The sequence below is a fragment of the Schistocerca gregaria genome, chromosome 1, assembly GCF_023897955.1.
Source record: "Schistocerca gregaria isolate iqSchGreg1 chromosome 1, iqSchGreg1.2, whole genome shotgun sequence".
In the NCBI taxonomy this organism is placed as follows: domain Eukaryota; kingdom Metazoa; phylum Arthropoda; class Insecta; order Orthoptera; family Acrididae; genus Schistocerca; species Schistocerca gregaria.
Window position 1 is genome coordinate 838,259,041 of NC_064920.1, and position 15,439 is coordinate 838,274,479.

The window sequence follows — 15,439 nt, forward strand, 5'->3', positions numbered from 1 at the left end:
AGAGACTAGTACCCTTTAGACTACATGAGTGATAAACTGACATGACGGTATTGACTAAGACTTGAGGATCCTGCTAGTAACTGATCAGTGTGCAAACTGGCCATTTTGAGTTCAGCTTTGCTGAGGTTCAGCTCTGTTATCATTTCTTGCCAAACATTTTTGGATTCTGTCAGGCTAGGTATGTTAGAGACTGATGGCACATCACATTCCTGGAACAATGGAGCTCTGGCCCAGGTGAAAAAATATTGGTAATGGACTGAGGAAGGTAATGTAACGGCTTTTGCCATCAGTCATGCTGTATTACCTTCTTGCTCATACTTTGCTGTTTGAAGTTTGGGTTACTAGACAATAACATGGATCATACATTCATGGCTGTTTCTACTTTCTATTGGGGGACAATAAATTGCCGAACTATTGGATATGAAATAGTTAAGTAGAGTTGGAAAAAGTAATTAAAGATGGAATGAAATGTCATGTGGCTAGGGCCTCCCATCAGGTAGACTGGTCACCTCGTAAAAGTCTTTTTAGTTGACGCCAGTTGATCTGATCAGATATATATGTATATGGTTATTGATAGGGTAGCAAAACACATTGCAAAGAATGAAATTGCATATTGATTTGAAAAAAAGTGTGTTAAAATTTGCCAAAACAAATGATACATTTATCTTTAATATCTACATTCTTTCAGAAGTTAAAAAGCATATGAACATTACTAGTATCAAATAGAACTAAAACTGAAGTTAGCTATATTCTTACTAATAAGAAAAGTGTGGAGGATGTTATGGTTCTAAACAACTTTAAAATTGTAAGTGATCAGAAACTTGCACAACATGAAGCAAAAGTAGATATTAAGCTAAAAAGAAACAGTTCCAGACAGGAAGTAAATTATGGAAATTTATTTAAGGACAGGCAGGAGATGAAACAGCACTGTCTTCCATCATGTAGCAGGAAGCATGTTTTTCAAGTGGTTTACATGGAAAAGATCACAAGAACATATCTGTCATCCCATACTATGTGAGAAGGCAGTTCAGCTTAATGAGATTCTTGGAAGACTGTTAAATTTCCAATCAATTTCAAACTAGTCACAATACTTTGTCACGGCACAGTGTTTGTGAGCTTAAAGTGCAAGGAGAAAAACTTGTCTGCTGATTCTTTCAAAATCAGACTAAGGACATATTGTTAGTGTTACTATGCTCTGGCAAACATTAACATCTCTCATGAAACTGGGCTCAACTGGAAAGCTTCGCCAAGAAAAACTCTTGCTTCACATAGTAAATTAGCAGTGCTGGATCTTAAAATAAGAAATGGCTGTATCACTGTTTCAGCTTGTGCTAATGCTGTTGGTAAAACAGATATACTTGTTGTTGTTAAAAGAAACAAACAGCAGTCTGTCAAATATGATAATATGTCTGCGATGCCTGTTGCATAAATCTCACAAAAGAGAACCTGGATAGGTAGTATGATTATCAAGGAATAGTTATAGAAGTTTTGTACCCTCTGTAAAAGCTCATCAGTGAAATTATGGGATAAGGGAGAAAATGTTACTGCTCCTTGACAACACACAAACTCGACCATCATGTGATGTCTTAAAAAAAAGGAAGAGTTCATAAAAGTGATGTTTCTTCCACCTAATTAACTACTTCATTACAGTCAGTGGAGTAAGGTGTTACTAAGTCATTCAAATGGTATCACAGAGAAGAGGAAGAGAGGTGGTCTGTTAAGAGATCATCAAAATACTGAATTGAAAGGTGTTATGTGTGGTACTGCAAAGAAACAGAATTTCAAAAAAGCCTGGAATAAAATTGTCGATACAGCGGAAAGTTCTCGAAGTAAAATTGAAAATGACGAGTCAAATGATGTCTGAAATGCTCAGTATTAGAACTAAGTTGCCATGAATGTAATGAAGAAGACATTCAAGAATGGGTAAATGTTGTTGATGCAGATCCAGGGCACTAAATGATGCAAGGTAACGAAATTTTAAACCTAGTCACTGATGAAGTTGATGTTGCCAGTGTTCCACCAACTAATGGTCCAGAAAAGATGATTAAAATGTACCAGCTGCTTCTGAAACATTTGTGTGTATAGATGTTGTCTTGCAATTGTTTGAACCTGTATATGAAAGCAACCAGCATCAGATATCTATTCTGAAAAATGTGACTTACCAAAATTAAGATTTTTTTAAAGTGTTAATTCTATACTTACATATTGTACAAGCAAAGTGCAAATGTACAAAACGTTTTTCTTTCACTAGGCTGTACGACACAACTTCCTATTGTACTTAACATTGTAATAATAAGAGTCGTGTTGTTATAACTATATGTAGTTTACAAAGGTAAGTAAAAGTGTGCAGTTAGATTATTCGAATAAACCTGTTTTCTGAACACCCATGTTCCCCAATTAGTTCGGATCATTGATGCTCTACTGTTACATGTCAAATGAAATATTTGTTGTAGTCTTCTGCTTCGGCATCTGGATCGGACTGTGAAGATGGTGGACTATGGTTGGATCGACATACGTACCATTCAATCTGCCAAGATATTGTCAATCATAAAACAATGCTTTTGAAGTTGCTTCGACACCTGCAAAAGGTAAATTTTTATTAACTCAGTTTGTGGTTAAAAATCTAAAATTAATGAAATTTTACTTTCTATGATGGAGAGAGAAGGGCTAGACATGATGTGAAGAAAGGGTGCTGTTATTTTCATTGTGACTCTAACATTATAGATATGCATAACTGCAACAGTATGGTTATAAAAGATGGTGTTATTCCCGTGACGAGTGATCAATCTTTATTACAGTTCTATGGTTTTTTTGCGTATTTTAGTGAAGTTAAAAGTTTGTCCTCAATTTTTCAAACATACCAGTCAAAAATTTAATAAGTTATAATTTTAAGAGATTTCCGCTCTGGTGGAGAGAAGCTTCTAGTACACACAGCATAGGACTCCTGAGTTGGGGAAAAGATATACACAAACTGTAATTATATTCTAAAATATGCAGCCTTTGTGTAGGTATTGTAAAGTACAATATTGAATGGTTCTAATTGTTTCTCGTGTGTGTGTGTGTGTGTGTGTGTGTGTGTGTGTGTGTGTGTGTGTGTGTGTGTTTTTTTTCTCTTTCTGGATGTCCCTTCCACACATGCTGTTTACCTTTCCTGTATATCTGGGTTTTATCCTAGTTATTCTTCCCTAAGTGATTGACAGCTGCACCAAGCTTATTTAGCACGCATTTGATTTATTTTCTTTATTATGTTCAGTAATCCTTCACTTTCCTGTTCCTTTCTAGTCAATACCTATGTCTTAACTGATAAATTTAGTCATGGAGCTGCATGGATTTTCACTGCACTACATTAAATTTATGTATTACAAACAAATTAGTACATGGGTTACTCTCCAAAAATTTGCTTCCATAAGTTTTCATGAACTACAGTAATAACAAATATCTTGGGTAATAAAATTGATGAGAATCCATTTATAATGCTGTAGTATATAATTACAGTAATATTACGATGACTGAGGATGAACTTGAAGGGAAATACATAAACAACTCGGTGTGAAAGTAATTATAAAAGCGAGTTAGACTGCTCACTCTGAAATAGTGCCTGATTGGTTAGACTCACTGGTTTTATGGATTTAGTGTACTCAGCACCCATGGTCATTCATGATGGAGGCATCTCGGATAGTCTGTAAATATGTAATTAGTCCAGCTGTGCGCAATGTGTTGCTTTATTCCTGGGAATAAATATACGGTGATGTATTTTGTTAAGAGCATAAGTGCATAACAATAAATGACTTGTACAAATGCTTTGTAAAACTTAGTTTTGTGTGTGAAAGATCGAAGCCACATTTAACAATTAAGCATTACATTGGATAGTTGTCTTGATGCCCATTGATGCCCTTGTATCATAGAGTACATAATGTTACCCAATTTGCTGGACAGAATCTCAATGTCAGCATCACCCTTGACTATCCACACCAGTAATCAACCCATGGATGGTTTTCTTGAGCAAGGCAAAAATTGAGAACTCTAATTGCCTTGCAGGGACACTAGACGTACATTCCATACAGAATGTATGGGCTAAGGTGAACTAGCTGGTAAAACAGCAGTGATTGGCAAGGGCAGCATATACTCAGGTGCCCTATGCTCCGTACTCAGAAGGAAAAAATTACTAAAGCACACAATATAGTGTTAGAATAATTTATAGACTTATTGTGTAATAATTTACACTTGCGTGTTGAAGAGATTTTACATCAGTTGATTTCCACATCAGCCATTATTGTTGCAGTCTTGACAATCCCATCAATTCATTAGGTATTATATACTCAGGACTGTAAGGTGGTGAAGTGAGGTATGCATGCCACCTTAAAATACAATTCACATCCACCACATATTATTGTTAACATTGAATTCAATGAAGAAATGCAAGATATATGATGACGTACAGATTTTCCTCCAGATGACTTTAATGCTGACACTAGTACCCCTCTTTGGGGAACTATGTTGGTTCCTAAACATCCATTCGCTACTTTCTGGGGTATATTTATGGCTGTTGTGGACAAGGTTTCTTCCATTAATGAAATAAAGCATGAGGGGTTATTGCACCCTTACTGTGGGATCTTACAAAAAACACATTCCAATTTTTTTTCTGTTAATTGTATGTCTGTCAGATGGGGACTGAAATGACCTGAAAATCTATTTCCTTGAATTAAAATGATTAATGGAAAATCTCATATAAAGATGTGAAACAAATACTAACAAAGAGATAGAGGGGCCTCAGCTCAGTACAGCCGATATACACAAAAAAAAAAAAACGAAAATTTACATTCCTAGCTTTCGGAATAAATGTTCCTTCATCAGGGAGGAGGGATGGGAAAGAAAGGGAAGAAGGAAAAGTGGATTTAGTTACTCACAACCCAGGTTATGAAGCAACAGGGAAAGGAAAACAGTGAGGGTAGCAAGGATGGAGGCATGGTTGTCAACCCTCTGACAACCATGCCTCCATCCTTGCTACCCTCACTGTTAACCTTCCCTGTTGCTTCATAACCTGGGTTGTAACTAAATCCACTTTTCCTTCTTCCCTTTCTTTCCCATCTCTCCTCCCTGATGAAGGAACATTTAGTCCGAAAGCTAGGAAAATTTATTTATTTATTTATTTATTTATTTATTTATTTTTTTTGTTGGGTGGGGGGGGGGGGGGGGAGGGTATATCGGCTGTACTGAGCTGAGGTAAGTACTGGCTATTTCCTTGAATTGCCACATTTGTATTTGTACTGAATCATTTTGTTTGTCTCAAGATGCATTGTCATTCTTCATTTGTGTTTTTTTAAACATTTAAAAAAAAAAGTTCTGTCAACTGTCTGTAATTTTGTGTTAATATTCTTTTTTAACTTAAATTTTTATTGCCTGTCTGTGTAGTAGAAATGTAATAATTACTCACTCTGGAAGTCCAAACTCGGGCCTCATGAAATACTCCAGAAATCACTATCATTGTGATACTATTTTCCGTCTGCTTTTAGTATCACCCCGCTTCCCTCCCAACTTGAGGGCCCCCCTCCCCCAGGAAAGAAGGAAAAATCACCTATAATGTGAAATGTACTTCTCCACTTCTGATTAACTTTTGAGTGTGCTCAAAAATCTGTAATGGGCAGCATTATTGCTAGGTGTAAGCTGCTGTTGCCAACGCAAGGTATCCAACTTTCATATTGTGTATCTCTGAGACGCTTCCTGAAATTATAGGTTGTGAGGTAGCCTGGATTCATTTTTGTCATTATGTAATGACTGCAAAAATCACTTGGAACTTAGTTTCCAGATTCATAAAGGCCTTAAACTTACCTGTTACTTCTGAATGTTTGGATTTTGGTCTGAGGAAGTGTAAGTTTCAGTTAAACATTTCTTAGAATTAAGTTTGCTCAGCTGAAAGAATTTGATAGATATTTGAAATGTTCAAATTGCAAATATGTGTAGTCACAGCATGGGTTCAGAATGTGCAAAATATGTGTGTGTGCATGGGCCTTCGCACTTCTGGATGGTGTGTGGTTTAAGATTTCCACCATTCATAAAAATGGCCATATATTCAATGCTGTGGAAACCTCTCTCTGTTAACATTGGAGTCGGCTGGCAACAGCAGTGAACTGATGCGACGATTGTGCGTTGCGATGATTCACAAGCTTCGTAACATTGTTTTCCTCCTGTCCCACCATCGTAAATCCAGAACACTGTCTAGCTTATGATGGATCATTGCAGTCTGCAGCCCAGTGCGCACACACACACACACACACACACACACACACACACACACACACACACACACACACCAAGAAAGTCACCTTGGAATCAATACAAAAATGATTTAAATATACTTTCATAAGCTAGCACTACTGTAGAATTTAACAGACTTCAGTGCAGGAGTTGGTTGGTGCTACAGATTATGAAGTGTCATAGACTTAGCATGAAAACCAAAATATCTCAGAAAATGTCTCTAGATTATCTAGAGAGAATATTATCTTTCCATCACTTCATTATTCAGCATAAAAAAAAGTGTGAAACTAAACCAAACAGTGGAGATGGACAAAGCTTCTCTGCTGGGAAACAGAACTGTATCCATGAAAGATGTTAAAACTGTAACTGTTAAAAGAAGTAGGCATGAAAAAATACACTACACTGTTACCCTTTCATGCCATGCTGATGGTACTAAACTAAAACCATTGATTATTTTCAAGTGAAAAATAGTGCCAAAACCTTCTGAAATACTGCCAGGTCGTGGTCATGTACATGACAAGGGTCGGATGGACAAGACTGGTGCTTTGTTGAAGATGATTTGACTTCTTGTGGTAGATCAGTTCAGTAATCATTTGACAAATTCTGTGAAAGAGCAGCTGAGGCAAGGAAATGGAGAGCTTGCTATTAAGTAATGGAAAATCTCATATAAAGATGTGAAACAAATACTAACAAAGAGTTAGAGGGGCTGGCCAGTACTTACCTCAGCTCAGTACTGTACTGAGCTGAGGTAAGTACTGGCCAGCCCCTCTCTCTATCTCTTTGTTAGTATTTGTTTCAAAGCTTGCTATTATTCAGGGAAGACTTATTTCACATTTCCAATTTCTTGATATTTTGATAAATAAACCATTTCGAGTGTATATGAGAGAGGAATGGAACAAATGGATGTTGGATGAAACCCAACATGAATCCACGATGAAAGGAGTTTTGAAACAACTTACAATCAAACAAGTGTGTCAGTGGATGTGAGAGCCATGGTCTACAGTAAGAGAAAACATTGGTGTTAAATCTTTCAAGGAGTGTGGCAAAAGTACACTCCTGATGGCAATGAAGACTATTTTCTATATGAAATGGACAATGACAGAGGAGTAGGAAGAGGTGAAGTAATTTTATGCCTAATCAGTGTATGGACACTGATGAGTAACTGTTCCTACTGCTCTGACACAGACACATGAAACGGAGGTAAGAATGAGCTGGAGAAGAAGACTGAGTAAAATTGGACTTCATCACAGTGACCAGAGGATGTTCAAAAACTAATGTATGGTTCATATTTCTACCACATACTGACAGTGCTTCATGTGTAATAAAGATGTAAGCTACATCCTGTTCAGATTCCACATAAAAATGTAGGTTGAAAAGGTTTGCGAAAGTAGTACTAGATTGGTTAGGCAAATTTGTTAAAATCTATTGTGATGTATAAACATTGGCTGCATGTTTACAGTTTCCATTTATTTTCCAATAATTAACCAGAGAGAGCTGTTGAGGAAGACATAGATTGGAATACATCCAGCAAAAGGATTGCAATTGCTACTTTGAGGTAAAAAGGTTGGCACAGGAGAGGAATTTCTGGCAGTGCATCAACCCAGCCGGTAGACTCATGACTCAAAAAAAATTCAATCTACAAAGCCTTGTCCACTGGCAGACTTGTTACAGGCATGTTTACCAAAAGCCTAACACCATGTGTTACAAACCCTTCGAAGACTGTCACAAGCCCTTATTTGCATGTGTGCGGCTGCATGAGACCAAAAACAAAGGATGAGTCAGGTACAAGTCGGTAAGTAATTGGATGATGGATTTAGGACCCTTCGATAATGAACAATCTGCCGGTTTATTCATCATTTATGTATTTATTTTATTTTATTTTGAAGTAGTTGAAAATTTTACCACAAACCATTAAAAAAATTTGACAGAAGAAAGAAGCTTTATGATAATATGAATTCCTGACGACGTATTGGGAATGTGAATCTGGAATTGAGTTTGGGCTGCCGAAATTTTAATAGAGTTTACTAATTTACTTAAACTCAAGTTTGAAAGGAACAGCATCATGTTCATGGAATACAGAAAAAACTACCGTTCTGACAGTTGAGTCTGTGTCATGGTAGGTAATCTCTTGGGGCAAAATGTCGGCAGTTTCTGTGTCCCAGCAGATGAGCCATAGCTGCTGCTCATCCCACGAGGTTGGAACTGGCACAATTTTTTTTTTAAGTCATTGCCTTACCAGGATGTAGTGCCAGTGGACCTTTAAAAACTCTGGCAACCACCATGCTCGATGCCGTTCTGTTATTTCTTCAAAGACCGACCAGCAGCTGTCGCCTTGTAAGAGTCTGAGAGTGAATTTTGTTATAGGCATTCACTGGCAAGCAGCAGCACAGTTAACAGTTCATTATTTTGAACACAGCATAGCAATGTTGCTCAGCTTCAATAACCATTTCATTTGCTTGCTGATGGGGAGTATTTCGCAATGCGATGGGAGAGCACTGGCACCAGCTATGTGGTAAGATTCATCAAAAGCCTCCCCCTGCCCATGTGCAACGACTTTGATCTGTGTATCATGGTTCAAAGGCCAACTCTGTAGTTGAGCCCATAGTTTGATACAAGTTAGACACTGATAAAGTGCAGTTATAGCTGTTCATGCATCACAGAGAATTACAACAAAATTTTGATGAACTGGTGTGTGTCTAGGGAGCTGATTCACAAGTTATGTAAGGTAAAGAATATTACCTATGTTTGGATTATGGTTGGTGAGGGGCTCAAGTGTTGAAAAGTAAATGGTGTCATCTCCTATAATCTGTTCCTGGAATATTCTGTGAAAATGGATTGTAAGAGTTCAAGAACTGCTAAAAATGTTCCTCATGGTGTCATGTCAGAGAAGGTGCATTGTTCAGTGAAATGAATTTCTGATTATATAAATCTGTTAATAGGGATTTTCATTTGGGGACTTTAAATTAGACAAGTTAATACATCCTGTTTTTGTTAATACAGCCAACTTCTGTTGTTTTTTGTTGTCATTGTTTGCAATGTTGAAAGTCAAATAATTCTACTGCATGATTATTTTGTGTTGTAATAGCTTACAGTAATATTTTCCTTATTTCCTTGTGTTATAATTGTTGCAGTTGTGTTTACTTTTGCATGTGACAGCTTATTTTTGCCACTTGATGTAATGTAGTTTTTGTTCTTTTTATTTTTTAAATTCCTGCACGTGATGTGATGCGACAGCCAATTCAGAATGAAGAGAACGGTTTGATGAGGGTAAGGATGTGTCTATGTATTCCTTCATTAAACTTCAATGTTCTATTTGATACTGAAGTACTATGGATAATATACTAAAAATTCGAACTTCAAGTTGTACACTAATTGCACATTTACCAATCATGGAGCTGGTGCTTCCATTTCAGTTCTGCTTTCCTAAATGTCTTCACCAATTAACATAATATGTAACCTTATTATGTCTTGGAACAGTAACGTCCTGTATCCAAATTCCTAGCTAAATGTCAAACTGATGGACTGTTAAGATTGGAAATAACAAATTTCATAGTCAAACAATGGAAAATTCAGGATGGAATAATGAGAGCATTATGAAAATGATAGAATGCTACTCAAGATGTAGCAGAGATGATATAACTGGGCTGCTCTTTTGAGAAGGGCATTACATGTAAAATGAGAGAGAACATGTTCAACCAAAGAGCTCGGTTCTAATCTGGCAAGCAATTTTATGACAGCTTATGCTCAGATGCATAGTAAAACCTGCGGTTTCATTTCCCCATTTATCAGTGTGTGAGGTTTCCATTTTAATAATTTCTATTTCTTCTTTGTAATAGCCCTCACCTCCCTCTTATTAGGCCTGGTCACTTCCTTTTGCTCGTTACTTACTTCCTCCCTCCCACACATGTACTCTCTCGTTTCCCTGTGCTTTTGATTTACTCTCTTATGACCTTTTGTTTGCTCATGAGTAACCAGATTTGTTTGGTTTTTCAGGCTGAAACTCTCAACCCATTCGACACTCAATTGAAGGTAACTATATTTTTTACTTGTCAACCTCTTTAATGTACTGGAATTGTTAGAATGTGTGCAGTCATATGCATATGTTTACAGAAATATGTAGATCATTAATAACTATTGCTAATACTTTCAGGAGCATATGACTCAAATATTGAATATAATGTTGTATTTGCCTTCCTTCCAATTAGTAGTCCATGGTCAAATGATCTTTTTTTATTATTTTTTCCCACTGAAGCACTACACATTCTTTCTGGAATGGTAGCGAAAACATGCAAAACATTTTTTAATTTTTTTTTTTTTTGTTTGCTTTACATATAAAAGTGTGATCTTGCAGTTCCAGTAAAATTAAACTATTAATATGTTAAGATTAGGTTTTGATGTTACATAGATTTTTTAACTATTTCAGATATGTAACAAACTTTCAGATTTGCCCGTGCACTTAACATTAATTAGTGTTGCAAAAAGATTACTGTGGCAAATTACATGATTGTTGTTGTGGTTTTCAGTCCAGAGACTGGATTGATTCAGCTCCCCACCCTAACCTATCCTGTGCAAGCTTCATCTCAAAGTACCTACTGTAACCTACATTCTTCTGAATTTGCTTAGTGTATTCATCTCTTGGTCTCCCTCTATGATTTTTACCCTCCACGCTGCCCTCCAATACTAAACTTGTGATCCCTTGATGCCTCAGAACATGTCATACCAACAGATCCCTTCTTGTAGTCAAGTTGTGCCACAAAGTCCTCTTCTCCCCAATTATGTTCGGTACTGCCCCATTATTTATCTTATCTATCCATCTAATCTTCAGCATTCTTCTGTAGCATCACAATTTGAAAGCCTCTATTCCCTTCTTCTGTAAACTATTTATTGTCCATGTTTCAACTTCCATACATGGCTGCACTCCATACAAATAAACAATTAAATCTATAATTGACATTAACAAATTTCTCTTATTCAGAAACTCTTTCCTTGCCATTGCCAGTCTACATTCTATATCCTCCCTATTTCGACCATCATCAGTTATTTTGCTCCCCAAATAGCAAAATTCATCTACTACGTTGTCTCGTTTTTCAATCTAAGTCCCTCAGCATCACTTGATTTAATTCATCTAAATTTCATTACCTTCGTTTCGCTTTTTTTTATGTTCATCTTGTATGCTCCTTTCAACACTGTCCATTCTGTTAAACTACTCTTCCAGATCCTTTGCTGCCTCTGACAGAATTACAGTGTCATCGGCAAACCTCAAAATTTTTTTCTTCTCCATGGATTTTAATTCCTACTCCAAATTTTTGTTTCCTTTACTGCTTGCTCGATATATAGATTGAATAACATTGGGGATAGGCTACAACCCTGTCTCACTCCCTTCCCAACCACTGCTTCCCTTTCATGTCCCTCGACTCTTATATCTGCTATCTGCTTTCTGGTCTTTCGCTCCATGTATTTTACCCCTGCCATCTTCAGAGTGTGAATGTGTATTCCAGTTAACATTGTCAAAAGCTTTCTCTAAGTCTACAAATGCCAGAAACATAGGTTTGCCTTTCCTGAATCTATTTTATAAGTTAAGTTGTATGGTCAGTATTGCCTCACGTGTTCCAACATTTCTACGGAATTCAAACTGATCTTCCGCGAGGTAGGCTTCTACCAGTTTTTGCATTTGTCTGTAAAGAATTCATGTTAGTATTTTGCAGCCGTGACTTATTAAACTGATAATTCAATAATTTTCACATCTGTCAACACCTGCTTTTTTGGGATTGGAATTATTATATTCTTCTTGAATTCTGATGGTATTTCGTCTCTCTTACATCTTGCACACCAGATGGTAGAGAGTTGTCAGGACTGGCTCTCCCAAGGCCGTCAGTAGTTCTAGTGGAATATTGTCAACTCCTGGGGCTTTGTTTCGACTCGGGACTTTCAGTGCTCTGTCAAACTCGTCGTGCAGTATCATATCTCACATTTCGTCGTCATATACATCCTCTTCCATCTCCATAATATTGCCCTCAAGTACATTGCCCTTGTATAGATCCTCTATATACTCCATCAACCTTTCTGCTTTCCCTTCATTGCTTAGTACTGGTTTCCCATCTGAGCTCCTGATATTCATACAAGTGGTTCTCTTTTCTCCAAAGGTCTCTTTATTTTCCTGTAGGCAGTATCTATCTTAATCCTAGAGATATATGTCCCTACATCCTTACATTTATCCTGCCATCCCTGATGAGCCATTTCCATTACGTGTTTACTATGTGAAAAGTGCATTTTCTAAAAAAATCAAGTTTGTCAGTGCAAGTAGCTGTAATGAGCAGTAAGATATAAAAAAAATGTTTTTCTTGGGATGTCATTTAGCATTAACAACTTGATTTGTGTGTTGTTATTATAGGGTGACAATTATTAACTGTGTGAAATAAAATTGTCACAACTTCTGAACGGTTAGGATGTTCAAACTGCACGGTTGGCCGCAGAGCATGATGGGAATTAGTATGTGCAGTATGGTTTGGTTTAGTGATGAAGCACACATTCATCTGGATGTGTTTGTCAGTAAGCAAAATTTGTGCATAAAGGGGACTGAGAATCTGCATTTTGTGATAAGAAGTCTCCTTCACTTTCAGTGGGTGGCTGTGAGTTACGCAGTGTCCAGTCACGGAATAATTATTGTGATATTCCTTGACGTAACAGTGACTACCGAATGGCACGTGAAGATATAGGAAGATGATTTCATCCCCATTATCGAAATTGACCCTGATTTTGACAAGACATGGTTCACGCAGGAGCTCAAGACCATCAAAGCAGGAGTGTTTGATGTCCTGGAGGAGCACTTTTGGGAGTGCATTCTGGCTCTGGGTACCCAGAGACCATTGGCATGGGCCTTGATTGGCTGACAGATTCTCTGAAACTGAACACATGTGCCTCCTTTCGTGGAGCTATATTAAAGACAAGTTGTACAGCAGTAACACCAAAACCACCACTGAGCTGAAAACAGCCATTCAGGAGGTCATCGCCAGCATTGATGTTCCAACACTTTAGCGGGTCATGCAGAATGTCAGTATTCGCCTGTGCCACATCGTCACCAATGATGACAGACTCATTGAAGAACATGTCATAACCTAAATCCTAATATCTGTAGTAACGTTTACATGTTGAATAAAGTGTGTTTAAACCGTAGTGTGTTACTAACAATACCAGAGAAGGAAAGTTGCTACTCACCATATAGCGGAGATGCTGAGTCGCGATAGGCACAAAGATTTATTGTGCCTATCGCGACTCAGCATTTTCGCTATATGGTGAGTAATAACTTTCCTTCTGTGGTATTGTTACATTCCATCCTGGATTTTCCGTTGTTGTGTGTTACTAATTTATGTTTATCATGTAAGTCAATAATTGTCACCCTATAAATGCACCCAGCAGATAGTTACTTGTTCGTTACATACCAGTAGCCTGTGTAAAGTTCCAGATTATGCTGCTTGTATATAAATTTTAACAAATAGTTGTTCCTGGTTCAGTGAATTTTATTTCCATGTTGATTGTTACAGAATGGTCTCTTCTATAATTTGGCAAGTACTGATGGTCCTGTTGGTGAGACTGATGAAACAAATCGATCTCCCCAAGAGGAACTGGCTGATTTGAGGCGGCAGGTCAGTCTGTATGTGCTATGAGGGTGAAGTTGAGATGCAGGGGTGAATGAAATAATTGGCACAGTAGTTAAGCATTTGCACCACACTTCGTATAAATTCAGCGTCACTGTAAAAGCATCATAGTTCAGTGTGAGCAAAAGTGAAGTAAATTAGGAAACTGCCAAGGGAATGGTCTAACCAGACATGTCAAAACCTTCCTGGGAAGTACGAAGTCAAAATTTTAGCAGCTAAGACACTGTGCCCCCGTTTTTAAAGAATTGGAAGTTACTCATTTTTGCCACAAACTAACTGCTGTTAAGAGCAGTTTGTACAGCCCATACTACCTAGTGTGCCACTTAACGAAGAGCTGATGCAGTATTCATAAGAAAGTGGAGTGGATCGTAGTGTGCAAAATTCCTACATGCACACTTGCAAATTTTAAACACAAAAACCATACCAAAAATATCACATACTATAAATTTCTTGAAGAACTTGCAGTTTGTATCGATAGCTAGACTGCTTCAGATGCAGTACTTACCAAGGTGACCATCAGAGGAAAAAAAATCAGGGCTGTGTTTAATGTTGCATTGCAGACAACTTTCAACAGTTCAGGTTTTAATTTGTGGAAATGTGATATTTCTTACGCAAGCCGGGTGGTTGTAATTACTTTCTGTAGTTAACACATTATAACATGGAAACTAATTACCATACGGGTACCAAACTTGGTAGCATTAATGTCCAGATTATGGGATGCATGATTTCTATGCGTCACAGCACTGCCAACCAGTTATGGCTATGCCCACTAGAGGCTGTGATCAGTCATCGTGATTCATAGTCTCGCACACCTAACCAGACGTAGTACATTGATGTGTCAAAATGAAGTTGGAAAAAAGGAGCACGGCATTATTGGTGAAGCTCTCTTATTGAAACAATGGTAATGCTGCATCTGCACTTCAAGAATATCGCCAGCTGACAGGATTACGTAAGGGTCCTCTTTCTCCACCTGATGTGCGGAGCATGAAGTAGAAGTTTGCATCAACTAGAGAACTGGATGTCGTTCCAGGAAGAGGCCGACGACTAGTTGCACCACAGGTTTATGAGGAAATCACTGTTGCTATGGTAGACAGCACTGTGCGCAATTCCCAATCATCAGGTAGCGCATGTGCTGTGTCATGACAATTGAATATCCTTTGGTCCACTGTATGGAAGGTGCTTCAAACCATTCTCAAATGCTGTCTGCACAAGATATGTATTGTACAGCAGATTGTGCACCACAGGACGCACGACGACATGTTGATTTCACTCTACACTTTATCTCAAGGATTGAAGTCGACGAGGGCTGGCCCTGGGCAATCCCATGGACATGTGAAGCTCATTTTCTCTGATGGGTGAGATGAACATACAGAATTGCCGAGTTTGGGGCTCTTCACCTGCAGTCGCTTTGCATGAAGTTTCTCTGTATGGTGAATGTGTCGTCATATGATGTGGCTTCACAGCTACGTTCGTCATTGGCACTTTCCTTTTAACAGGTTGGCGCTCAAGTACCAAAGATGTGCAGTGTG

The 15,439-nt window shown here is 37.8% G+C and overlaps 1 protein-coding gene across 21 annotated transcripts in view; it reads left to right on the forward strand.

Moving 5' to 3' along the window:
* The window catches only part of LOC126272220 (uncharacterized), a 622,019-nt gene that overhangs the window by 583,932 nt on the left and 22,648 nt on the right, over window positions 1-15,439 (forward strand). For 11 of the 21 annotated variants that reach the window (XM_049974930.1, XM_049975070.1, XM_049974981.1 and 8 more), the window contains 4 exons: window positions 2,454-2,588; window positions 9,490-9,522; window positions 10,249-10,284; window positions 13,797-13,898. In XM_049974930.1, coding sequence (XP_049830887.1) covers window positions 2,454-2,588; window positions 9,490-9,522; window positions 10,249-10,284; window positions 13,797-13,898 — 306 coding nt within the window. The remainder of the gene's footprint in view (window positions 1-2,453; window positions 2,589-9,489; window positions 9,523-10,248; window positions 10,285-13,796; window positions 13,899-15,439) is intronic. The other 10 variants (XM_049975000.1, XM_049975009.1, XM_049975017.1 and 7 more) reach the window with 1 other exon arrangement.